Source organism: Chrysemys picta, chromosome 10 (assembly GCF_011386835.1).
Source record: "Chrysemys picta bellii isolate R12L10 chromosome 10, ASM1138683v2, whole genome shotgun sequence".
Classification (NCBI taxonomy): Eukaryota; Metazoa; Chordata; order Testudines; family Emydidae; genus Chrysemys; species Chrysemys picta.
In genome coordinates, this window is record NC_088800.1 from 79,056,577 (window position 1) to 79,083,722 (window position 27,146).

At 48.2% G+C, this 27,146-nt stretch overlaps 1 protein-coding gene across 1 annotated transcript in view; it reads right to left on the minus strand.

Annotated features, from left to right (window-relative positions):
• The window catches only part of MMD2 (monocyte to macrophage differentiation associated 2), a 49,463-nt gene extending 26,688 nt beyond the window's left edge, over positions 1-22,775 (minus strand). The window contains exon 1 of the mRNA XM_005289082.5: positions 22,107-22,775. Coding sequence (XP_005289139.1) covers positions 22,107-22,153 — 47 coding nt within the window. The 5' untranslated portion in view covers positions 22,154-22,775. The remainder of the gene's footprint in view (positions 1-22,106) is intronic.
• Between the last annotated feature and the right edge of the window lie 4,371 nt (positions 22,776-27,146).

Here is a 27,146-nt window from a genome sequence, read left to right on the forward strand (position 1 = left end):
CTACTTCTCTCTCTCTCTCTCTTTTCCTTCTTGCCTTCCCATTTTTGACTGTGTCTAGACTACGGACCTTACAGCAGCACAGCTGTACCACTAAGGTCTCCTGTGTAGCGGCTCTGTGCCGGCGGAGAGAGCTCTCCCACTGGCATAATTAAACCAGCCCCAACGAGCGTCAGTAGCTATGTCGGTGGGAGAGCGTCTCCTGCCAACATAGCGCTGTCCACACCGGCGCTTCTGTCAGTGAAACTTATGTCGATCAGGGGTGTGGGTTTTTTTCCACATCCCAACCGACAAAAGTTTTGCCAACAAAAGTGCTAGTGTAGACAAAGCCTTTGTTTCCTCCTCCCTTAGGGTACGTCTACACTTAAACCACTACAGCGGCTCAGCAGCAGGGCTTCACTTGGGCCTCTGTAGCGCTTCAGCATAGACATTATCGACACCCAGAGGAGAGGTTCTCCCATCGGCATAGGGAATCCACCTGTCAGAGAGGCGGTTGGGTCTGCGGGATCTCTAGGGGCTGGTCTACACTGAAAACCTACATTGGCATAGCTGTGTCTCTCAGGGGTGTGAAAAATCCATCCCCCTGAGAGATGTCGCTATGCCGACCTGACCCCCAGCAGAATTCTTCCATTGACCTAGCTATCACCTCTCGGGGAGGTGGATTAACTACAGCAATGGGATAATACCTCCCACCACCATAGGCGCCGACTTCCACTGTTCCCGGCGGGTGTTTGACCCCACCCCCGCCCCTGGCCCTGCCCCTGCACTGCCCTTGCCCCGCCCCCATTCCACCCCTTTCCCAAAGTCCCTGCCCCCATTCCACCCCCTTCCCCCAAGTCCCCGCCCCTGCCCCACCTCTTCTCCGCCTCCTCCCCTGAGCGCGCCGCATCCCTGCTCCTCCCCCCTCCCTCCTGGAAAGTCCTAAATGCTGCCAAACAGCTGACTTGGCTGGAGAGGCCCACGGCCCTATGGGGAAACTAGATTTACTGACTAAGACCTGTCAAAAACTCCACAAGGAATACAACACAGGTACCTAACTTCCCAGTCAGTCAGATTGCCTGTCACTGCTTTCAGGGACACCAATGGGAATGGAAAGTAACTCCGTCAAAGTCAGTCAAGTTGTTCTGGACTTATATACCAATGTAACTGAGAGCAGAATCCGACCACCGTGTGCTCCGTCTAGTAGGCCTGTATTTGATTGGAGGCTTACATAGCCTTATAAAATTCTACATATTCATTTGCCTGGGATAGCCTTTTTTGACTTACAATTAGATTTTCCCGCTTTCATCCCCTCACACTCCCTTTGTTCACTGTCATCCCTCGCTGTGGTACATTTAAATTAGAATGTTGTAGACTGAATGCTTTGGGCCAAGGACTTGTCTGTAACACCCCAGGCAAACCTATAAATAAGACCCCATTAGCATCCTGGGAAGGGAGAGGCAATAGATTTTGCCCTTTTGCAAGGTTGTGTTCAAAGGAGAATTGAGGAGACAGAGAGATTTTAAAGTTCTTTGGGAGCTGAGCAGGCACAAAATTGTGCCTTTGAAAGACTGACCCTGCGGTGAGCTTCTTCGCAGCTTAAAGTTAGCGAGCTGCAAGGCTGGAGTTTGGATCATGTAAATGATTTCCCATTTGCTCTGCCTACATGTTGATGCACATTGGAGTGCCCACAGACTAAGCTTTCAACCCCTGGGGATTCATCCGCTCTAATCCAGGGCGGCTTTGGTTTCACTGCAGTTTCAAAGTAACCGTGCACTGTCATGGTCCCTCTCTCTCCTGGGTTATTCTCCTCATCCCACAGGGTCTCTCTCCTCAGCCCCGACAAATCAGAAAGGTCTGTCTCCCCTTACAGGCCCCATGCAAACCAATGCCTGCAGTTTCCTTGCCAGAAGCCCCAGGGAATGGAGAGGATGTCTCCTGGGCTCTGCAGCAGCAAATCAAGTAGCCACGCCCCAAGTGCCTTCCAGTGCATGCTCCATGGGGCATTCTGAATGGACTTCCTAGCAGCAGCTGGGCTGGTTGCATTGATCGGACAAAGCGAAGGGCCTTCTGACCAGGTGCAATTAGTGATATCTAGCTGATCAGAACATACAGCACCTGAATGTGCCTGTTCAAATGAAAATAGGCTGTTCTGACTGCACTGTGTCCTCCTCAGGCTCCATACTGCTCACAAACCCTATCCTCCTACCCAGCTCCTCTTTGTACTGCGAGCTTGATCCTGCAAAGTGCATGACGCCCTTGGCACTTGCTGATAACACACACACCCCTGCGACGGCCGGGCCTGCTGTGGTACGGAGGAGGGCGAGTGGTGAGATGGCTCACTGGGGGGAACAGCTTTAATTTCCACCAGGGGCAAAATGGGAGCCCGGCTGCTCAAGGATGGTGAGAGGCTGTGATAGCTGGGTGCTTCTCCCAGCCACAATAGCCACAGCTGGACCCCAGCCAGCACCAGCCATGTTTTGGTCTGCCCTGGAGTCCTGCAATTAGGGAGATTGCTGATACTCTCCCCCACTGCAGCCTCCCCCATGGGCTTTCCATTGCCGGGGCCTGCAGACATTCACGTGCTTTATCCTCCAGTCTAGCTGCCCGGGTGAAAACAAAATGAAAGAGTCCTGTCTCCTCCATCTCCCAGCTGTTGCCTTTGATCCCATCATTATTTGTTGCATTGCAGTAGTGCCTAGCAACCTAGTCATGGACCATAACCGTACTGCGCTAGGCACTGTACACAACAGAGAGACAATCCCTGCCCCGAAGAGCTTACAGTCCCAGTGCTCTCCCTTCTCCAGTCTTTCCCTCATGGACCCTGCTGCCAAATGGGCCAAATCCATCATCTAAGCCTGATTCCACCCTATCTCCCCACCTCACCCACAATAACTTGCCTGGAGTCTGGCGAGCTGAATGAGCTTCCAGCAGGATTTCTACCATCAGCTCTGTGAGCGCCACACTACACCCTCCCTCTACTATTTCCTACAGTACATTCTTTGCAGGGCTGCCCTGTTGGAGCACTGCCCACTCCAGTGGAAGTACAGCCATCGGAACCTTACACCTGAGCTGCTTTCTGGATTAAATACCTGTCTTCGGACAGTCCCATTTGGAGAGGGCACCTGAGACTCTAATTACACTTGAGGAGAGCTCAGATCAGCCAAAAACCCACAGAGACTCTGCTGCATGTTTCTCAGCCTGAGCACGGAACAAACGGCTGATGGGATGAACTGCCTGCGGGCAAATGGAGCTTGGAGTTTTTCAGCATCAGTATATCTCAAGAAGAGGAAAATTTCTCCCTGCCGGGAGCTGAGGACCAGACTCTTGGCTGTGGGACTGGTTCATTTAGGAAGAGAATATATATTGCCCTTTGTTTGAAATGAGTTCTGTGAAATAGGTGTGATGCTACACCCTATATTCTTCAATATATCGTTATGATATGAAATATCGTTATGATATGAAAATGGCATAACTAAGGTATGTTTTATGCAAGGTGGGTCGTGTGAGGTATCTTTGGAAAGGTTATGTTTTACTGAATATGAGTATCCTATTTGTATACCTCTATCATTTCGGTATCTGAAGTTAGGAATATTGACTTTGTAACAATTACAACTGTGGTTACACCTGGGGAACGCCCACCAGACAGTATGCAATCAGCCTGGATGGGCCATTAGGAAAAACAATGGGTCTTTGAAGATGCTGATCTCTCATCTTCCTGGAGTTCCTTCCTGTGGATGTTACAAGTAAACCTTGTCTCATGGTGGCTTTAACACTGCAAGATCATGTGATGCTGTCACCTGGTACGGAGTACCACTTTGGACACTGCTGGTATTTTTCCACTGGAAACGAAGGATTCCTGCCTTATGTCAATCCTATTTAAGGCTGGAAAGTGAGTCAATCAGGCTCTTCTCCATTGCCTTCCCGCCCAAGAAGGAAGACTGCTGAAAACACCTGAACAAACAAAGGAACTAAGCTGGGGAAAGGCAAGGGCTGAGTCCAGGCTGAGACAGGGGTCTAGCCTGTGACGAGAAATAACTGGAACTCTGAGCTGCAGAAACTCTGCATCCTGCTTAAAACATTTAGGAAGAGAAATTACTATTTGTGACCTGTTTCTTTAGCGTATTAAGCTTAGTTTGTGTGTTTTGTTTTATTTGCTCAGTAATCTGCTTTGTTCTGTTTGCTGTCCCTTATAATTACTTAACATTTATCTTTTGTAGTTAATAAACTTATTTTTTGTATATTACAAAACCCAGTTTAGGCAACTCATAACCGGGGGACAAAGTGCTGTGCATATCTTCCTCCACATTGAGGGAGGGGGCGATTTTTATGACCTACACTGTATAGATTTCTATACAGCGCAAGACAGTATAATTTTGCGTTTACACTCCAGAGGGTGTGTGCACAGGAGTGCTGGCCATTCCCCTAGCTGAGTCCTCCCACAGAGAGCTGATCGCAGACTCTGTGATTCTACAGCTGGGTGTGTCCCTACCTCTGTGTGTGCTGTAAAGGGGCTTGAGAGCCTGTCACAGCAGCACAGAGTAAGGGAAATCCAGGCTGGTGGGACAGGCGGGCTCAGTGGGACCCCAGCAAGGGAGTTAGCAGGGTCACCAGGAAGAATCTGTTTCCTCCCGTGCTGCATCCCATTACAGACGATAGCCATCGGCAACTGAACAAGAGGGCTTCCAGCCCCTTTTTCTCTCCAGTGGCTGCTTCTGGCAGACAGCTAGCTGAGGTTTGTGGAGCTGTCAATCCTAAATGGGAGGATGGCAGCCTTTGCCAGAATTAATATGCACAGGTTGTTAACTGCTGCCAGAGGGTTTCCCACTGCTCTCCTTCAGGCCTGTCTGATCCTGGCCCCATTTCCCAGAGAGCAAGCTACAAAAAACCCCATGCTCACAACTCTGGACTCCAGCACAAAGAGGCTCTTGTCCTGCAGAATCAAAGGACAATCCAAAGCTGACTTCCCATATTCATCCCCCCTCTCCCACTGTGTTTTTACTCCCTGTCATCCAAGAATGAGGATGCTCTGAGCATCATGCAGTCCTGTGAGCTGCTTTCTGGCTCTCGCTTTGTTCAGGGTAGAGAGGAAAGTGGGTTAAAACCAGATTGTAGATGTTACGTGGGGTGTGAGAGCCTCTGGGAGCTTGAAGACTCAGGTGAATGATCTGAGGCTCATGGATCTGAAGCACTGAGATTTCACATACTCATATACGGAACACATCATGGCATGTGGGGTAAAGGTTTATATGCACTTGCGTGGGAGGAGCTGCACCACTCAGACATGGCTTCCCCACTAGTGTATAGTGTGTCCATCTCAGATTTATGCCGACAAAACCTCCATTTAAATATATACACATGAGGCGGAGCAAGAGCAAACAGTGTGAGGGAGTGTGGTTCAGTGGCCAGGGCACTGGACAGGGACTCAGGGGACTGCTTGGCACTGACCTCCTGAGTGACTGTGGCCAAGTCCCTTCACATTTCTGTACCTCGGTTTCCCAATCTGAAAAGGAGGGTAATGATGCTGACCTTCTTTGTAACATGCTTTGAGGTCTACCGATGAAAAGTGTTATATGAGAGCTAGGTATATTCCTCTTAAGAGGTGATTAGTGTGATATAAAGCTTGAGATGCTCACATTATACACCTGTGGGGAAGTCATGTGAGAGTTAACCAGTCCCCACCGCTTCCCCGCAAAGCGCTCCTAAAACCTCCCTCGCACACGGTCTTCCAGGCTGCAGGTGGCTAGAAAAATCTCTTGGCAAGCGATGGGACCAGGGCACTTGCCAGGAGGACGAATGCGTCCTGTTGAGAAATCCTGACCCCTTGTGGTCAGGCATTAAGCTGCACCAATGGTAAGCGAAAACCCTGGAAAGTAACAGCATGGTTGTCACGTCTTAGAAGCAGGGACCGGTCATTGCATTGTTCCCTCAAGTTCTATGCACATATACAGTGCTCTCTATATCTGTTTAGTATGGAAAAGGGTCGAGAACCATTGCTATAGAGTCTTCTCTCTGTAGAAGACACTAGCTGCCAAGGTCTGAAGTTGCTCACCCATGGAGGGCATCTACCTCAGTGGGTTTGGCCAGCCAAATCATCATGCACGTTGGGCACTGGCTGTGTTGCTTTGTAATGATGTGCTAAACTCGCAGGAAGCAGCCTAATTATAAGCTAGGGAGGAGAACGAGGACCGAATCCTATTAGTAGGTCCTGTAGCTGGATCATTAGAAGATGACAGGTCAAAAGCGTAGCATGACCCAGGGCCCAGCTTACAGGAATTCACCCAGCGGACAGGCACAGTGGCTCGAATACACACAAACAGTGCTCAAGCCTGGGATTTTGTTCCTGGGACTCCCATGTGTTAGCACAGGACGCGTGGTCTTGATCATTGCTTAGGCGAGAGCTGGGGAAGAGGGGATGACTTGCTGTAGATAGGGGAGATTGGGAAGCCAGGAGGGGCAGAGACATAGGGTTGCCAACATATTTCAAAAATAAGGGACTGTTTTCTTAGCACCCCCGCCCCATCCTGCTGCCAGTATTATTATTATCATCATTCTTATTAATAATAATACTAAGCAGTACTCACCTACCCTACATACCCCGAGGTATTTCTTGCTGCTTTTTGCAGCACTCAGCAACTCCCAATCTTGTTGTACAGAGATGAAACAATAAGGGACCTCCCTTGTAATAAGGGCTGAGAGGGACTTCCTGGCATTGGTGATATCATCTGTCAGAGGCCATTACTTTCTCTGTCTCTTGCTTCGTAATGAGACGCTGTCACTGAGCTGATCGGGGCTGGATTTATTTGCCAATTCCATGATGATTTCTGGAGTGAGTGTGACGGATGATTGCCAGGGAAGAGGCTAAAGAATAATCCTCTTTATTAGTTCCGAAGAACCTGGAGGGCTGCTGGGTGTTGGCCGGGGGAGGGGCAGTCAGTACCAGTTTGCTCTGTCTGAAAGCTCAGGGGATGAAATTAAAGATTGTCTCCCATTTGGGTACAGGGGAAGGGCATGGTGGGTGCAACCTTTGGACACCTGTTTGTAGCCCCTAGATCAAGACCCCAAACTCTGCAGGAACAATAACATGTTTTGCCCAAACCAAATGACTGTACAGTACTATAAACATTCTAAAATACCTGGTTTACCTTCTTACCAGGCTACGGGGAAAGCTCTCCCACTGAAACTTACAAATGCAAACTGTAATTCTAACCCCATCCAGTTCTGCCATCTGCAGAAACACCCACACATGCCTACATATCTGTACGTGTTGTACTCAGTGCCCGCTTCTCTGCATCTGGGTGCTCCTTTCCCAGCTCCTACACGCACATATGGCAATCCAGGTTCGGAAAGTTCAGCCTTGTGTGTCCTACACTTTAAATACAACTTCCGTCCTCCTTTGCCCTCCATGCTGGGAGGAAAAAAGACACTAAATCTGTTCTTGGTTTTACAATCCGTTTCCCCTGGGTGGAATTCAACCTGCTAACCACTTTCCTCTTTCAGCTTTTGGACTGATTCCAGCATGCATTTCAGATGGAAGCATCACGCACAAGGGCAGAGTGGGGGTGTGTTGGGAAGGTGGGTGTGAGGGAACAAAGCATTCTCTCTCTGTGCTGTTTTAGTGTAACAAAAGGGACTGGCAACTTTCCGGAGGGAGCAGAGTGAGTCCGAAAAATGGAAACACAAAAGGCTCGTTATCTTCCTATATGGCACATGTTTCAGGGCTGGTGCTGCGTATTTTCATGTGTTTATACATAGCCTAGCACAGTGGGATCCCAACCCTGACTGGGGCCTGTGGGTGCTACTACAATATAAATGTTAAACAATAACACAATAACACACACAATGTGTATTTATGCAAAAGGATGCTAGGAAACTGAATGGTGAGTCTTGGGTCCAAAGACAAACACTCTTTCAGGCTCAACCAGAGCAGTTCAAGCACTAAAAGCAGCAGGGGTCTACTGCCCAAGGACTAGGCCATATGGCGAGTCAGACTAAACGGAGTGGATTGAGGGGTTTCCCTGGTTCCAAATTCAGGGCCTATGTGATTGGTTTTAGGCGGTGTCTCTCAGAGCGAGAGAAAGGCAGGAGGAGTGGCGTGAGTGTGACCCAGAAAGGAAGCAGAGAGACAGAACTTCTTGAGCACAGAGCTTGCTGGAGTGGCACCCAGGGGGATTTCTGAGCAAGGAAGCTGTCTGCTGTTCTTTGTTTTGACTGTGTTCAGGGAAATAGGACTTTGTGTACATTCTTTGTACATAAACAAAATCATAAACCAAGACTATACCTGACTCACATTACTGATTTTTCTCTCTAACAGAAACAACCCTGCCAGGCCCTGAGTAATGGCTAATTGCTCAGGCCCAGGAAGCAACAATACATATACACATATACACAACCACATACATAGGGTGACCAGGTGTCCGGTTTTCGACCAGAACACCTGATCAAAAAGGGACCCTGGCTGCTCTGGTCAGCACTGCCAACCAGACCGTTAAAAGTCCAGTCAGTGGTGCTAAGGCAGTCTAGTCCCTACATGTCCTGGCTGGCACCACACTGCACCCCAGAAGCAGCCAGCAGGTCTGGCTCCTATGCAGGGGGGCCACGGGGCTCCGCGCACTGCCCCTGCCCCGAGCCACCACTCCGCACTCCCATTAGCCGGGAAGTGGGGGAGCGATGCCTGCGAGCAAAAGCAGTGAGTGGAGTCTCTGGCCCCCCAGCCTAGAACCCGGACCTGCTGGCTGTTTGCTGCTTCTAGGGCGTGTGCAGCGCGGTGCCAGCATAGGCGCGGGAAGTAGGGGTACGGGGGGTGCTTCCCGCACCTATGCCCTGCTCCCGGCCCTCCACTCCCCAACCCCTCACTTCACCTGTGGGGGAGGGAGGGGAGCTCGGGTCCCAGACGGTGGCCCGGGGACCCCAAGCTGGCCCTACCCCCGCTCCCAGGCCTCCGTTCCCGGGGCTCTGCTCCTGGGGCCCCGGCTGCTGCCCCATGCCGGGGGCCCCGCGCCTGGCCACACGGCTGGGGCTCTGCTCCTCGCCCCACGCCTACTCCCAGCTGTGGCCTCAGCCCCCTTACCTCTGTACATGTTCTCTCCCCTCCCCTCCCAGAGACACAGCCCTGCTCCCAGCCTCGGGGGTGGAGGGCAGACAGGGTTAAGGAGGCTGGCTTTCAGCACCCCCACTACTAAAAATGTTCCTGCACCACTGGGTGCCAGGACAGGCAGTCAGCCTGCCTTAGCCCCGCCCCCCGCTGCACCGCTGACCGGGAACAGCCCGAGGTAAGCCCCCGTCCCAACCCCGAGCCCCAACCCCCTGCCCCAGCCCTGAGCCCCCCCCCAAACCTGGAGCCCCCTCCTTCACCCCAAACCCCTCATCCTCAGCCCCAGCCCAGAGCCCTCACCCCCTCCCACATCCCAACCCCCTGCCTCAACCCACAGCCCCCTTCCGCACTCCAAATCCCTCAGACCCACCCCGCAGCCTGGAGCCCCCTCCTGCATCCCAACCCCTCATCCCCACCCCCAGCAGGAGCCCTCACCCCCTCCCACACCGCAAGTCTCTAGCCCAGCCTGGAGCCCCCACCCGCACCATGAACCTCTCATTTCTGGCCCCTCCCTGGAGCCCGCACCCCTAGTAAGAGCCCTCACTCCCCCACCTCATCCCAACCCCCCGCCCCAGCCCAGTGAGTGAGGGTGGGGGAGAGCGAGCCAGCCAGGGAGGGGAAATGTAGTGAGCGGGGAGGGGCGGGCTTGGAGAAGGGGTGGGGAAGGGGAAGAGGCAGGGCTAGGGTGTTCATTTTTGTGCGACTAGAAAGTTGGCAACCCTACACATACAATGTACACACACACACACACAAATCTATATATAGAAGGCTGGGATTTAGTGAGTGGGTAGGTACCCTAACCCCTCTGAAATACAATAACTAATACCTATCCTGCCGAGTAACGTGCCTTTGAAGATCCCTGCCAAATCTGTAGATATATATTTTTCCAGAACATTTTATAGCATTTATTTCTATGATAACTCAAACTCTTACATGACAGTTCCCGATACTGGGATAATAGCAAATCATTTTTTAAAGCAATGGATTAGTGAACATGTTTGGAGATTAAATTGCTGCTCATTGCAGTCGCTATTTGTGAGCTTTCTGACAACAGTTGCTTATTCACAAAAACGCTTGCAAATCCCAAGGGTTTTGAAAATTTTAGCAAGAATGCCCCCAACGTGCATTATTTGTTATTTGCGTGTTTAAAATGTTTCGGTCAACCAGTCAGGGAGCAAATACAATACTACGTGCTCAGATACTAGAAACGAAGGTAGTATTATAGAGGTAGTTACTGTGAGAAATTCTGACCGTTACTCTGTTTAGTATGTGCCTCTCTGGCAGCCGGAAAGCCATCTGAGCTGGCTACCCTAATGCAAAGAGAATCCCTACATGGCAAAGTGCCGGCCTAATGGCATTATGCGACTCTCATTGCAGTTTCTGGCATGAAGGACATGACAGGAGTAAAGGGGATAAGGCTGGAGCAACCTGAACACCAACAATGGCTGCTGGAATGGCTCCCGGGAGTCATGGGGTACTGGGAATAAGTTTGAGCAGTTTTCGCACTGCTCTAATATCAGGGACTAGTCTGAGCTAGCCACAGGATATAGGGACTACAAAGATGGTCTGAACATACATCTACGCCTCACTGCCATGTTTACCCAGAGAGCACAGCTCTTCTGGATCAGAGAATCTGGCCCATCACCTCAATAAAGTGTGTAACAGACACCTTGCCCTGTTTAACACTCTCGGTCCAGGCTGTTAATGGATCCACAAAACTCTGCAAAGCACCCACAGGCACAGCATCTATTTCAAAGTCCCTAAATAAGCACATGCCATTCTCTTTAGCTGTCAGACGCTCCAGGCTGCTTTGGTGTATCGTCGAAACAAACACCTTGTGGGAGGTAGTATGGTCTAGTGGCCTTGGCCTAGCAGTCAGGTAACCTTGGTTCTAGTCCCAGCGCTGCTGCTGAGATACCATCTGACCTTGGGCAAGTCACTTCTACTCTGTAGTTTAAATAATAAGCTTTTTGAGTAGAGACTGCCTCTCCTTATACATATGCATAGCTTCTTGTGCAACAGGGCCCTGGGGTTTTTAGATGCTACTGCAATATAAATAATAATAATAATAAGCTATCCAGATTATTCAGTGAATATTTATGAACAACCAAAACATCTGAAGATCATGACTGGTTTGCAGACTACTCACTAGCTGTGCTTTTAATGCATGTTGTTGGTAACAGTTTGACCATCATTAATGTTAGGTTTTCTCAGCTAACGTTCTTTACTAGAGATGGGCAGTGCAGTGTAGCCAGTCAAGAATGAAGATAATGATTTAAATTTAATAGATTCTAGGACTGGAAGGGACCACGAGAGGTAATTGAGTCCAGTCCCCTGCCCTCATGGCAGGACCAAATACTGTCTAGATCATCCCTGATAGACATTTATCTAACCTACTCTTAAATATCTCCAGAGATGGAGATTCCACAACCTCCCTAGGCAATTTATTCCAGTGTTTAACCACCCTGACAGTTAGGAACTTTTTCCTAATGTCCAACTTAAACCTCCCTTGCTGCAGTTTAAGCCCATTGCTTCTTGTTCTATCCTTAGAGGCTAAGATGAACACGTTTTCTCCCTCCTCCTTATGACACCCTTTTAGATACCTGAAAACTGCTATCATGTCCCCTCTCAGTCTTCTCTTTTCCAAACTAAACAAACCCAATTCTTTCAGCCTTCCTTCATAAGTCATGTTCTCAAGACTTTTAATCATTCTTGTTGCTCTTCTCTGGACCCTCTCCAATTTCTCCACATCTTTCTTGAAATGCGATGCCCAGAACTGGACACAATACTCCAGTTGAGGCCTAATCAGCGCAGAGTAGAGCGGAAGAATGACTTCTCGTGTCTTGCTCACAACACACCTGTTAATACATCGCAGAATCTTGTTTGCTTTTTTTGCAACAGCATCACACTGTTGACTCATATTTAGCTTGTGGTCCACTATAACCCCTAGATCCCTTTCTGCCGTACTCCTTCCTAGACAGTCTCTGTATGTGTGAAACTGATTTTTCCTTCTTAAGTGGAGCACTTTGCATTTGTCTTTGTTAAACTTCATCCTGTTTACCTCAGACCATTTCTCCAATTTGTCCAGATCATTTTGAATTATGACCCTGTCCTCCAAAGCAGTTGCAATCCCTCCCAGTTTGGTATCATCTGCAAACTTAATAAGCGTACTTTCTATGCCAATATCTAAGTCGTTAATGAAGATATTGAACAGAGCTGGTCTCAAAACAGACCCCTGCGGAACCCCACTTGTTATACCTTTCCAGCAGGATTGGGAACCATTAATAACAACTCTCTGAGTACGGTTATCCAGCCAGTTATGCACCCACCTTATAGTAGCCCCATCTAAATTGTATTTGCCTAGTTTATCCATAAGAATATCATGCGAGACTGTATCAAATGCCTTACTAAAGTCTAGGTATACCACATCCACAGCTTCTCCCTTATCTACAAGACTCGTTATCCTATCATTTCTCCATCTGATCCTCTCTGTCAGTCCAAGCATAAAATCCTTTAATTTCCAGAGATGAGCCTGAGCAGTGAACTTTGGATCCAAACTTTCCTGACATTTGGATGCTTGGATCTGAGGTTTGGTTCTGGCCCGTCTCTGCTAATTAACTGATGCAGAATATGCCAATTTCTTTATCGGGGGGCCTCACATTGTGTCGCATTCAGAAATAGCCGGCTCTAGATTTTGAACAGAACGTGAACATCTTAAGGTTCAAGTTCCACTTGGCTCTGGTGAAACACAAACTCTGGGTTGCACCATTTGTTTGTTATATCACGTTCCCTGTGGTCACTCAGACTCTGATCCACATTGTGATCGCCTTTTTATCTAGCCATCTGGGTCCTTATATGACACCCCTTTTGCTGTTGGAGCTGAACACCTGGCAAGAATTCCAAATAAAAATAACACCCTTTCTCTTTCCTGTCTGGAGAAGTATTTAGTTCATAGATTTTAGTTTGTTTCCTTGTGTGTGCGTGTTGAAATTACTGAGTGACAGCCGAGTCAGGGACACAAGTTTTACATTTAGCTGTAAGCTCAGTGAGGCCTGCTGTCATTCTTATCTCTTGCAGGGCTCCGTTTCATAGTCTAGCAACTCCTGGGAAAATTCTGTCTCCTCACTCATGGGCATCCCCCATTGGCCAACAGTTTTGTAATTCCTTGTGCATTGTATCAGTCAGTGCAGGGGAGTTACATGGGGACTGTGCAGCGCCAATGGGTCCAAGTCTGCTGTTAGAGATAGAACGGACCCTTTGGAGGCTTGAGTCCAGCTCCCCAGGACAGGACATACTCCCCAGAGAGGATGCATTGTATATTAAGATGATACTTTGTTTGCTCTTGAGCCAAAATTGAGGCACAAATGAACTCTGCTAGAGTTACTTACTCAGTGAGACCAGACTGCTCTTTGCTTTCATCAGGGGTTTGTTACTATGGGCCATTTCGCATAAACTACTGCCTGGAAGCTGCTGAGTGCCAGCCTGTCTCCCCAGCCCAGGGATGAGCTAATATCACATCCAAGTCTCTTTCAGGCCTTCCCTCGGGGCATGGTTTATTAATTCAAAGGGAAGCTCACAAAATAACACAGAACAAAGCTACCCCTGTCCCCAACCCAGGCAGCGGGGGCCCAGAGGCCTTGCACTCTGCACCACTCTCTGCTCCAGGGCTAGTCCCAGAAGCCAACCTCCCTCTTGCCGCTCTCCTCCAACTGAGCCCTCTCACGCTGAGCCCTTTGTAAGGATCACCTGATCCTTTCCCACCTGGATCTGTTAATGCAACAGGGCTCCCTGGCCGCTTGTCCTTAAAGGAGCAGCCCAGCCTCTCACAGCACCTTACTCTGCAAGTAGCCCCATTGATTTCAGTGGGATTGCTTATGGTCCACATAGAGGCAGAATCTCGCCCTGGGAAGGGAAGGCGGAGACACAGGTGTGGCTCCGATAAGCACTTGGTGTTATTAATCTTTCGAGCAGCTCTGTACTCGGTGCAATGAACCACATCAATTTTTAAAGCATTTCATTCGCATAGTTTTGTCCGACACGGGTTAAGGGGAAAAAAAGAAAACAGCTGTGCAAGGCATCTAAGGTCCCTCGGAGGGCACGTCTGAGCCGGTGTAAGCCAACCGCACATACTCAGACATATCAAGATTTATTTGCTAGGCAGCCTGGGACAAAACTTGCCAGACCCCCTGCAGTTCAAGCAAAATGAATGAGTCTGACTGCAGAGCAGTTGTTCCACCACGGTTCGACAAAGAAAGAGACTCCAGACGTAGGACAGGCAGCACTGTTCTCTCCACGTTTTGGATCTCGCTTAACCTCATACTTCATTTCCCAACCATTTCTGGTCTTACTGTGCTAATTATGGAGTTTTGGGTCTCTTCTTTTAGTATTGGTAAAAGGTGTGATATAGATATGCTAGGGACTGATAGCCTCTGTTTTTCCTAGATCAGACATACCTATTGAGCCTGAGAATAGCTGGTCCTCTGAGTGGGCCCGGGGCCCAGCCGACCTCTGAGTGGCTCCACAAGGAGGAATGAGGTAGCTCAGGTTCACCTATGACTAGCTCACTCTTTGAGCTGCTGGGAGGCAGGAAATTAGGCAGGGAAGCACCTAGGCAAGATAAATGGAAGCTATGCACAGGGAGGCCTATGCTAGAGAAACAGAGGCTGCTGGGAAGAGGAACAGTTCCCAGAACATACAGAGAAGGCTTCTCAGGGGAAGCTGGTGGGGGGGCCCACAGGCAAAGGAAACCAAGAAAGAATGCTTCTGGGGGGAGAGTTTCTGAAAGGAAGGGACTCTGGATGCTACATCTCAGAGAAACCTAGCTCCCATGAAAGTCTTCACCAGGCAACAGCAGAAGGCCTGGGAAAAGAGGAATTATATTCTGTCCTGAGGTTTGGCCTCCATGGGGAACTGGACCCTGGAAGAAAGACCCTCCCCCGGTTAGTGACAAGAGGCCCCTGACTCCAGAAAAGGGTTCCGGGTCATGAAGGCCTCACTGGTAAGGGACCTCTTGGACATGATTAGGGTTGACTCAGCCCCTCCTTCCTTCAGCTAGAGATGCTGGGGAGCAGTTCTAGGTGTGTGACGCTCTGCCTTTTCGGACTGAATAAAACTAGATCCCTGGTGGAGTGCAGTGACAAGCCTCACTGGACTTACTAAAATCCTCACTCAGAGAAACAGGCTGAGAAGCAATGGTGGTGCTGCACTGGGCCTCCAGGGGGTGCACTAAGGTTGCAGGCCTCCATTACACATGGGCAGAGGTAATGCAAGATACCCAAAGAGAGCTCCCATGCTACCTCCCCACTGACCTAGAGGGATTACTTCTGGAGGTATGAGGGTAGTTCATTCTTCAGAGCCCATCCTGGTGCTACATGTGACAATTACAATGGTTATGTTTGTGATATGTGCACCTATCCTGCAAGAACGAGCCAGAAACCCATCAAACTCATTTCACTGGATGACAAGGACTTTCAGTCATCACCGAGCTGGGCTGGATTTGAACAAAGCAATCTAAAGGTGAAATTTACCCATGTGCTGCCTGACCCATCCTTTCTCTTTTCATCCTATTGTATGGAATCCATGTACTTCTCTGACCCATCCCTGTACCTCTTTGTCATTATGCACTATACTCGGATCTGTGCATTTCCTGGCTAGGCAGCAGATTCTACATATGTTCAAGTTCTGTGCTCAGATACATTTTACACAATTCCTAGTGAAGTCCATGTACCAATGGATATCTGAGGGCAGATTTTGGCCCTTAAGTATATTAAGGATTCATCTCCAAACATAGGTGCTGGAAATAGGGGTGCTGCTGCACCCCCGGGTGTGAAGTGGTTTCCATTATATACAGGGTTTACAGTTTGGTTCAATGGCTCTGAGCACCCCCACTATACAAATTGTTCCAACACTCCTGCCTCCAAATATAGCTTCCTGGTTGGGAAATTTAATTGGCATCTTTGATTGCAGCTTCTGTTTTCATTGTTATTCTGTGCTTACGTGCCCAGGGCAAGAACAGACAAACTGAATGAAATCTGGGGCCTTTTACCTGAATAAATTAAATCTTGAACCTGTGTTAGGTAATTGCTATGATTCTGCCCATCTGCAGCATGCGGTTCCCCCATGCACCCGTGCTCTAGATCTGTTGAAAGAGTCTGCACTCAAGTTGCTTTTTATCGTGTTTCCATTACATTCTGTTTCTTGATTACCAAAGTAAAGAAAGTGCTTTTGTGTGCCCAAAGGGAGGGGAGCTAGGACTTGTCCTTGGCCTAGCTGTGTAAAAAGAATCCAGGTTTTACTGAAAATCGGCAACAACATTCATAAATAATAACAAAGGCTTTGGACCTCACTCAAACTCAGTGTAAGAAGCGGGTGCGACATCCGCTGCAGCCTCTGGGTCAAATGAAGCAGTGATGTGGCCGGAGGGGTAAATGAGTTGGGGAAACAAGTGTCAATGGCAAAGAAGTGCAACTCGCACTTATTTGCCATTCAGTGAGTGTGCAAAATAAGTGTAATTGATACGTCGAGGTATCAGACTGGGGGCGTAGCAGGAAAAAGCAACTCAGCGGAGGTGGTAAGATGAAGCGGGTGGAATCTGATCTGCTTTCACCTAGGGTGTAACTGACACTGACATTTACGTCATGGCTGAATCAGGCCCCTTGCGTAGAAGCTGATTGTTCTCAAAGATGGATGTTACGCAGTACGGAGCAGCACCAAGTTACAAATGACAGAGGGGAAGTTTTTACAGTTGAGATGCTTTTGCAGTCCCCCTCCCCCTCTCTTTCTCTCTCACACACACATGGCCACAAGCAGTGTCTCAAACTGAAGCTGGTTTTCCATTGTATTGTGAGAGCCATTTTCAATCTACAGTGCTCAGCCTTCCTTGGGAGCCCTCCAGTCAGATTGTCCGGGGGCCTGACATGCTAGTGCCAAAGGGGCAGCTCTTGTGGAAAATTGGAATAAAGCAGAAGACGCTTTTTAAGGGGCCTGTTTATACGAATGATCTGGCTGAATGACACTACCTGAAAATAAAGGGCTTTCTTGCTCATGGAATGGAATCAAATTCAGTTTCTTCTCCACTGTTATATACTTTCTTCAAATTCTTTCTTTCTTCCCATCCTCCCCCTCTTTCTGAAGTCATTTAACATTTAGAAGTGAGCCAACCCTGGATGAATCTTGGGCAACATTCTTGCCCCCTGACAGTTCATAAAACACACCCACATTGATCGCTTTCTTTCATCTAATTCTCATTGCTTAGGTCTTTCATCTGGCTATTTTTCCAGTGCATTTATTGATTACCATCTGACATTAATCTCTTCCTTCCTTGGGTCTCTTGAATCAGAAAAGAAAAAAAAAAAGAAACCAAAAAAGAATCAGTTCCAGATTCCTCTTATGAGATCATGAATTTATGCTATTTTCCGGGGCCAATCAACTCCACAAGAGGGAAAGTTTCCCACCCTCCTCCAAGCTGCGTCAAGATGCCTCTAATGCCTTCCCGAGAGGCCAGCTATACCTGCACATATTTCTCTACCTTCCTGAGTCAGATACGCCAATGAGTTGCCCATCACTCCCATGTGTACTGGTCCTGGCACAGACCTGTGACTGGTACTCTTGGCTTCTTCTCCCTACCATAGGACCCAATTCTGCCCCTGTTACTTGTGCTGAGTAAGTGGTGTCTTACTTCAGGAATGGTCCCGTTGCAATCAATGGGCTTGCATATGGAACAAGATTAATAGATTATCAAGTCTGAAGGGACCACTGTGATCATCAACAGAGGCCATCAGACTTCCCTGAGTTAATTCCAGTTTGAACTAGAGCATATCTTTTAAAAAAAAACATGTAATCTTGAGTTTAAAACGTCCAGTGATGGAGAATCCGCCACACCCCTTGCTAAACTGTTCCAACTGTTAATTACACAGACGGTTAAAAAAACGGCACCTTATTTCTAATCTAAATGGATCTAGCTTTAGCTTCCAGCCATTGGATCTTTGTCTGCTCGACTGAAGAGCCCATTATCAAATTTCCGTTCTCCATGTAGCTACTTATCGACTGGGATCAAGTCACCCCTTAACCTCTCTTTGTTAAGCCAAACAGATGGAGCTGCTTGAGTTTTTCACTATAAGACACGTTTTCCAATCCTTTAAGGGTGGCAGAATCTGGCCGTTAAGGGTAATTCCCTGTGCTGAGCTTCCGTGTGCCACTACAGCATGCTTCCCATTCGGGTGTACATGCTTTATCTTACAGTGGTGCTTGGCCTGCTCCAAACCCAGCTCCCAGCTAATCACACAAGGTGTCAAGCTCTGGCTGCTTACGGCCAAGGCATTTGGCCGGAGAAACGGGAAAGCTGCCGGAGAAGCCTGGCACCACAGCTGTCATGCCTGGTGCAGAAAAGATTATGGGGAAGAAGTCCAAGAGCCCAACAAAGGGAACCAGCCTGGTGTCACTTTCTAGGTCATGGACATCTGACCCCATTCCTCCTGGGGCTTCATCTCTGCTACGCTGTAGATAAACTTCACAAGTCAAGGGACCGATCCTGCAGGCTGAGTCCCCTCGGTTCTCATTGACTTCAGAGGAGTTGATGCCTCTCAGCACCTCCCAGGATCAGACTTGATAAGGACGTACCTTTGCCATGTGGCAAAAGCAAAAGTGACAGTGAAATGCTGAAGCTGGTGGCATGCTCCTGCAGATGGCTACCTGTCAGGGGATGGAGATTCTGCTTCCTTTTCAAATGCACAGCAAGCGCATTTCCCTGCTGGCTTCACTCTCAGGTTCCTGGGAAACTTTCCTCCCTGTTTCACAATGCTCCTCTCTGGCACACAGCCTGAAGCTGTATACTGTACACCTGTTGATGGTGGAAAACGTGGCATGTCCCCTGCTACCTTGATATGGCAGCGGGAGCTTATGAACTACCTGTGTGTGTGAAGGTATAATCTCGTTTATAATGTGTGGGTCCGGCATAGCAAGGGTTTTCAAAGGATCCGCACCCGTCACTCTTTGGGCCCCAGGCTGCCCGTTGCTTATACAAGGACAAGGTAGCAGAACCCGGTGGATCCTGATTCCTTAGCATGCTCCTCCCATCCCCCAACCACGCAGCAGAAGGAACGAGATGTACAAGGGAGCAGACGCTCTCCATGGCATCTTTCTTCCATGAACAATGGATAGCTGCTTGAAGCACTGGTAACTCAGCCTCCAGGTCTGCACATGTGGGTAGCCAGTCCGAGGGCACAATAGCCCCAACCGGAGCCATGCCGCAAGGAGGGGCTGGGGGACAAAAGAGCTGCAGAGGGGCTGGCCCTCTGAGGAAAGAGCAATTCCCATCCCTGGGACTGGGAAGCTGCATCTCTTGCTTCCTCCACGATCATCCTGGGGAAAAATTCAAGGAAACTCTGTGAGGTCACTCTCCTCCCATTGAGATACACATGGTGGGGAGGTATAATTTGGCCCTTTTTGCACTTTAAGACGCCTTCTCCATAAATCCCCCAACTCAGATTCTAACTCCCAGCCAAGGAGCAATGGCTGGAGACCTCCCTTTCAACACCAATCAATATACTGAGAGTGGTCACTACCCTTAAATCCCTGAAGTACAAGGCTTCCCTTTTCTGGTCCCCAGCCCTTCCAGCTCTTGCCAAGCCGGGCAATCAAACTCAGATCTCCTGCTTGGCACGGCACTGCCCAGTTCGAGCACTCAGCTAGTCGCTGTGATATATTTTTTATCCTTTGTGCTCCATGAAGAACTATCAAAAGACTTCAGCAAAAAAGACTTTGAAAAACAAAAGCCTGGTCCTTAGGTTACATGTGGGAGAAGCTTCATCTTAACATGCAAAGAAGTACAATGCTGCTCATTTGGTCTGATTCCTCAGTTCCCAAATCCAGTCTCTGCATCCCAGCGAAGACAAAGAGAAGACAGAGAGGAGCCTTGCACCTATTTTCAGTGAGTAAGCCTCATTTCTACTCACATCCCCCACTATTCCAGTCCTAACAATGGGCTCTTAGCAACGTATTCAACATGCAACACTTGTTGCACAAAAAGTGCATTCAGTTACATCTAGCAGATCAGTTTCTCTAACTGGACAGAGAGGGACTTTCTAAAGAGGGCTCGCTCCAGTGGCTTCCAAAATGTACTTTGGTTCGGTGCCCAGAAAATCTACATCATTTAATTGATCTGATCACTTTCCTATTGCACTTTGTAAAAACAAAACAAAAAACTTCTGCATTCTCTTGGTTATTAAAAAAGGATCTGTCCTGGACAAGGTTACAAAGCATTGCCCACAATTGCCCTGTAACTCACCCATTTTCCCACACGTATATAGGGAGACCAGTACAATTGCAAAAGGGTTCTTCAGTAGGAACACATGGTATTTAAATGGGCATCTGAAGAATGAGAAGTGAGTCTTCATTCAGGATTTGTGTATATCAGCTTCAAACTCAGTTCCTAAGACAAACGGACTAGGAAAGCTGCTTTTCAATAGAAATCTGATAACCATTTGGAATCTGTCAACTCAGCAGCTCTTTCTCCACATCACAGAAACCACTCCCACCACAAGAATTGGCATTAGCAGCTGGGAGAGAGGCTAAGGACTGAACAGATACAGAGACTGAACTGTACTCTAGGTGCTTCATCCAGGTCAGGGCTAAGACATACAGACTAAGGAGCGGTGTTCAGGGAACCTTGCACAGCTCTTGCCCCTGGGTCCCTGTCCTGTGCATAAAGGACTCAGTCTAAAGGGCTATGATCTGTTTGACGCCTTTCCCCAGCACAGAATTCACTACAGAAATTCTGTTTTCAAACACCATCTCACAGAGCCTTTCCATTGCAACATCACGTTATGGCTGGCTACAGATGATACTACATAAATTATTATACTTTCCATTTGACTCGCTAAGCCTATCTTCAAGCCTGAAATGCACGATTCAGGTGTACATTGCATTTCCTCTGTCTAAGATGCCTGACAATAATTTTCTGTTGCACTTTACACAGGATTATGGGACTGGAAGGGATCTCCTGAGTCATTGAGTCCCGTCCGCTGCTAGCACAGGCATCCCCGCCATATTGTCCTGTTTAAAAAGGTATCATGCTCCACCTTAAAAGTAGTCAGGTTCCTTGCCCTCACCTCTCCTAGTGGAAGGCTGTTCAAGGATCTCACTCTGATGGTTAGAAACCTTCTCATTTCCAATCTTGGAGTATTCATGGCCAGTTTGTACCCATTTGTTCTTATGCCAACATTGTCCTTTAACTTAAATAGCTCTTCTCGCTGCCTGGTGTTTTCCTCCTGAATGTATTCTGAGAGAACCAGCCTTTGTTTTGGTAGGCTCAACAAGCCAAGTTCTTTGCCGCCTCTTGAAAGATAGATTCTCTCGTTCCCTGATCATCCTAGTCCCCCTTCTCTGCACCTAGTCCAGTCTGAATTCATCTTTCTTGAACATGCGTGATACCCTAAGTTTCATTGTATAGTGGTTGGATGCATAGAATATGCATCCCTTGACCAGGACTATCCATTCATCAGGTATCCTCTTAAGCAGGTGCCACTATAATGGATCCCAACACACCTGAGCCATTAAAACAAGTTACTACCCCTTGTAGGGGGCTGATTTTTCAGAGGTGCTGAGCACCCACAACTCCAAAGGATGACCCTGTGTCAAAGTGTCCCAAGAAGGACACCCAAATATTGAAACAGCCCAAAATCAGTGGCCACATTTGCCTGAGTTTTTCCATTAATGAAATGGGGCTAGTAATACTTATCTCCCAGGGGCATTGTGAGCCTGAATTCATTCAGGTCTGCAGAGGTGCTATGAAAGTGCAAAGGATTGTTGTTATACCAGGAAAACAAAGCAAGAATATCAGCCCTGCAGGTGCCCTGTGCTCGGAGGAGCTCCACATCTTTCAAACCCCACTGTCAGCTTTATTCACTCTGTCCTGCAAGCACCACCCTGGAATTCACTCCCGGCTTCCTCTAGGGAAGGGCAGAGGTTGGGAGGGTTTCAAAACACAATGCAAAATGGTTCAGCTACAGGAATTAAGAACACAGCCACTTGGCTTTACCTGGCATATCTTGTCTTCTGAAAATCCAGGATTCTGGACATGAACATCTTGACAGTTCCATCAGAATCCAGCTCTGGTCCAGGGAGTGTTGAAGAGGGGGGAAGGTGGGTGGAAGAAGCAGAGTGAGACAGGCAGGAGAGGAGGAAATTCAAGAGCAGCAGGTTAAATCCCAGAGGTGGATTTTCAGCTCAGTAGCGGACAGGGGGCAGGGGAGTCTCTGAGATTCGTCTGACCCAAGGAGGAAACAGCAAGCCCCGGGGTAACCGTACCAACTTCATCCGTGCTTGCTTTGTCTGCTGGCTCAGGCATGTAGAGGTAGCAACTCACAGGACCAAGGACCAGATCTCTCTCTCTCTCTCTCTCTCTCTCTCTACCCCAAACACTGTGTGTGTGTGTTTAAAATGCTAAAGAGAAAAATCAAGGCCACCCTTAGTTTCTCCTGCCCCCTGTTGCACAAGAGAATAATACAATAAAAACAAAAGCAACCTAAGAGAGAGCCAGTGTGTGTGTGAGGGAGGGAGGGAGGGTACATGGGACCTGCTGCAAAATAATCCGATGAGGAGGAGGAAAAGAAGGAAAGCGAGTGAGCAATCCCATCCTGCCCCACATGTCACAGCAACCTGCCCAACCTGCCTTATCCACACAGCCAGCTTGAGCGGAGCTATAAATACACCCAGCGGATCAAATAGCAGCAGATTTGAATTTAAAATGTAATTAAAGCATGCCGAGGGCGGAGCTGCAGACAGATGGACAGAGACAGACAGAGTGCGGGGGGGAGAAAGGGGGCGTGAGCAGCTGTTGATGGGCAGAATCACTCAGTGCTTCCCCAGACCTAGAGCCCTTAGTCGGCTTCGCTTGCTCCCAGCGAGGGCATGGCCATCCTCGCCTTCGCAGGTGTTTTGACCAGGTGACTCTTTTCTGCACAGGGCTCACGCTTCCCCCAGGACCAAGCTGGGGCCCTTTCCCTGTCTCGAGCTGGGATGCTGGTGAGATGGTGCCTTTCCGCCCTGGCATCCTGGAGGGCATCTTCTAGGGAGTGCTGTTCTCCCTGAGCTGCCTCAGCTGGGGGTGAAGGGACGTTTCTCCCCTTTCAATCTAAATGCACCTTTTTTATTAGGGCACGAAGGTCAACAGCTGTAGCCCAGGGCTATTTCTAAACAGCCCGTGGGAGCAGGGGGATGAAGCAATGCAACAGTTAGCGAAGCAGGGCTCTGCACTGAATGGTGCTGCCGGGGAGCTGGGAACCCCAGCTCCTGTCCTTCTCTGTCTGCCTCCATCACACTCCCTTTCTTTGCCTTTCATGCAAGGCCTCTCCCTTCCCTCTGTGCCTGCCCCGCCTCTGGATCTCTACCCCTCCCCCCTAACTAGTCCACATAATGTGCATTAATGGATGTGCTTGGGCTGAATGCACTGGGGATTTGCCTTCCACACAAATGCATGCCACTCGCTCTGCTCCCTTCCTGTACAGTCAGGGGAAAAAAGAAAGGAGTTTGTTCTGCTATAGGGCAGTCTCCTCCCTAAAGGATCCATGGGGTGTAGGGGCAACGGCCCTCTCCTTAGCTATGTCTCTTTCCTTCCCCCTTCCCCGAAAAATCTTAGATGCTGAAAACTGCCACAAACAGAAGGAGCCAGGCTGAGCAGAGTTAGGGGGGAGTAGCCCTGTGTGTTTCCATTCAACAAAAGAGGTCCTTTTTGCTGGCGCACAGGGTCTTAAAGGCGCACACCCTCCCCATCAGGAGAAACATGACCTGGTTTTGCTCTGATGCCGGAGGGAAGTTCCAGGAAAACAGTTAACGGGTTAGATTCCCCTTTTGTGCCTCTTTTATACCCAACTCCATTGCCTCCAGTGGAGTTCCCCCCTGTACATGGATGTCCCCAAAGCAGAATTTGGCACCAGGTGCTCTTATGTATGAATGCAAGTTGATATAAACCAGTTGTATATAAACTTGATGTACGCTGTTTAACTGAATCAATGTGTAGAGCAGTTTTAGTCAAAGGGGTGCAATACGGTGTGTAGACCAGGCCATCTTGTGATATTTGGCCAAAAAAGGAAGCTTAGTATAAGGTGTGATTTTAAACCAGTCTAGTTAAACCAGTGCAGCTTTGTGCCTGGACATTCTAAAATTGATTGAAACCTGGTTTATATTGGCTTAGCTTGCATCTGAAAATGTAGAGGTGGCATCTAAATGGATATGACCAGCTTTAAAATGATAGAAGGGCTTGTCTACACACAGCTTTTGCATTGCTTTAACTACATTGGTTTGAAAATGGTATCATTAAAGTGGTACAGCCTCCTACATGGACCATGTGGGTACGTACTCAGGGCGGTTAGCCCATGCTCCTGTGGTTACACTACAAATTTTGGCGCACTACCTTGATAGGAACTAGCATGAGTATGTCTATGCAAGTTGGGAATTGCACTCCTAGCTTCCATGTATAGACATAGCTTTAGTCTTGACATGCAGAATTCCCTGATATTCTATTCCTAAACTTCTCTTAGAAGTCTGCTAATGAGAGTCAATCCTATGTGATTTTGTGATGCAGTACTAGGTTAAGGGCTAAGTACTACGCTAAGACTTTCAAATTGATTTAACTGTTGACATCAGGAAGATTTAAACCTTGGCTTCCACTGACCCACCGTGTCACCTAGCTCCCTCTAACTAAAATCCAAAACTCATCTCAGTTGTTTGGAAGTGTAGCCAGGTTTCTTGAGAATCCAGTTATGTGAGAAGGACAGCTTCTGGGAGGAGTTCATTTCTGTGCCAGAATGTATTTCCCTATTGGTCAAGGATTGGGGCAGCATGAACCAATGGACAACAGCCAGTGATCAAGAAAAATAAAGCAAAGGGATACGCAGATGATTCTGCACAACATTTCTTTGCTTGTTTGGGACTTTTTAAAATTTGACTCAGTGGCGTGGCTTCCCGAGGGCTCTCTGATATAGTGCCCAAAGCACTCCTGGGTATACTTGAAGTGTTGTCAGTTTGCTACATTTGGAGCTGTACCCTGCACAGCCCAAAGGGGATGGAGTGGACAAATTTATTACAGCTTGCCCTGAGATGGAACAAGTCAGAGGGCAAGGAAAAGGGGTAAATCCATAGCATCTTTCTGATCTCCTTCTCCTACCATTAGCAGTCAGCACCACAGTATCCAGACCCCAGATCCAAAACTGACCCTCGCCTTAAGATCATTTCTGAGAACTGCTCCTAGATGCCTGCTGCTCACACTGAGAGATTTATTTCAAATTGCTTCTCCAGCTTTCATGACTGTGGAGAAGCTTTTGCCAGGGCTCGTTAGTGATGTCTATTTGCTCCTTTACCTTTCATCAGACATAATACAGGCATTTTGGGAGAAGGAAAAACGTCGGCAAGTAATGCTTAATGAACTGAAAGTGCGGTCCCTGTGGGAGCCCATCCCCAGTGGAGCAGCCTGTGGGGCTGCAGAATTCATTGGCAAGGGACACCTGAAATGAACTGTCAGGACCAAAATAGACTGGGTTCTGAGGGCAAAAGGCAAATTGAAGGAAAAATAAGTTCCTATTTTTGAGGCATGAATTCAGTTGTTATAGCAACTAAAATCTCACAAATCAAGCTGCGGAATAACTCCAGAGCTAGAGCTTCATCTGACTCTTGGTGGACAGATAATTGCATTGAACTGAATATCATCTCAAGGGCGGGAAATGGAGAAATTCACCCACATCCCAGCCAAGCGATCAAATGAGCTGGGCAGACCAGCCCACATGGACCCGCCTTCCCCTGCCATGCCCTATGTTCAGATACCTTCCCCAGAGTATTTGTGCTCTAGGGCCTGGGTCTCACTTCCCCTGAGATATGAGTAACTCCCACTAAAGTTATGGAAAGTTACTAATATCCCGGAACAGGAGAATTGTACCCCTGGGTGTTTATTTAGTTATGTCTATTATTATTTGTATTACCGTAGTGCCTAAGAGCCCTAGTCCGGGACCAGGCCTCATTGTTCTAGCACTATATAGGTACAGAACAAAGAGAAGGTCCATGCCCTGTTTAGATTAGAAGCAGACAAGACAGATACAGGGTGGGGGAAGAGGTATAACGCACAAGCAGAAGGAACAAGGTGGTCTCTCTCTTTTATTTCATAGAATCCTCTAATCAAAGAATTGTAAGGCTGGAAGGGACCTTGAGAAGTTCTCCAGTCCAGCCCCCTGTGCTGAGGCAGGATCAACTGAGTCTAGACCATCCCTGACAGGTATTTGGCCAACCTATTGTTAAAAACTTCCAGTGATGGGGATTCCACCACCTCTCTTGGAAGCCTCTTCCAGAGCTAAACTACCTTTAGAATTTAAAAGTTTTCCTTAATATCTAACCTAAATCTTCCTTGTTGCAGATTAAGCCCGTTACTTCTTGTCCTACCTTCAGTAGACATGGGGTACAATTGATCCCCATCCTCTTTCTAACAGCCCTTAACATATTTGAAGACTATCAGGCCCCCCTCAGTCGTCTTCTCTCAAGAAGAACATGTCCAGTTTTTTTAACCTTTCCTTGTTTCGAATGTGTGCCTATCATGATGGCATCTAATTTCAATAACTGCTGGTTTCTGGATGCTGCAGAGAATCACCATCAATTTATAAATCAGAAAAGCAAGGAGGAAGAGACTGTGCTGCAGTTTAGAACCATCCATCAAAGGTTTGGAAAAAAGGTGAGTGTCCAGAAGTGTTCGGAATGCTAACAAACTTGGACCACAAGAGGGAATGTGAGCTACAATGGGGAACAGTCTCCTGAATCCCATCCCATCCTCAGTCCTAAATTGTGACCAGCTATGGAATGTGAGCAAATCCATCTCCACTGCTCTCAGCCATTGTGCCAGTGCAAAGGGGGAGATGGGTATCTGTGATCTTGGGCATTGATGAACCTGAAAACAAGCTATTTGTTGTCTTGTCCACCTGTGCGCTTGAGTATTTATGGTCCTGGGTCATCTGCATGTCTGTGGCTATTTCTGGCCCTAGTATTGGTGCACCTGAAAATGTACGGTCCTGGACATTTGCTTTCCTGACAACGATCATTG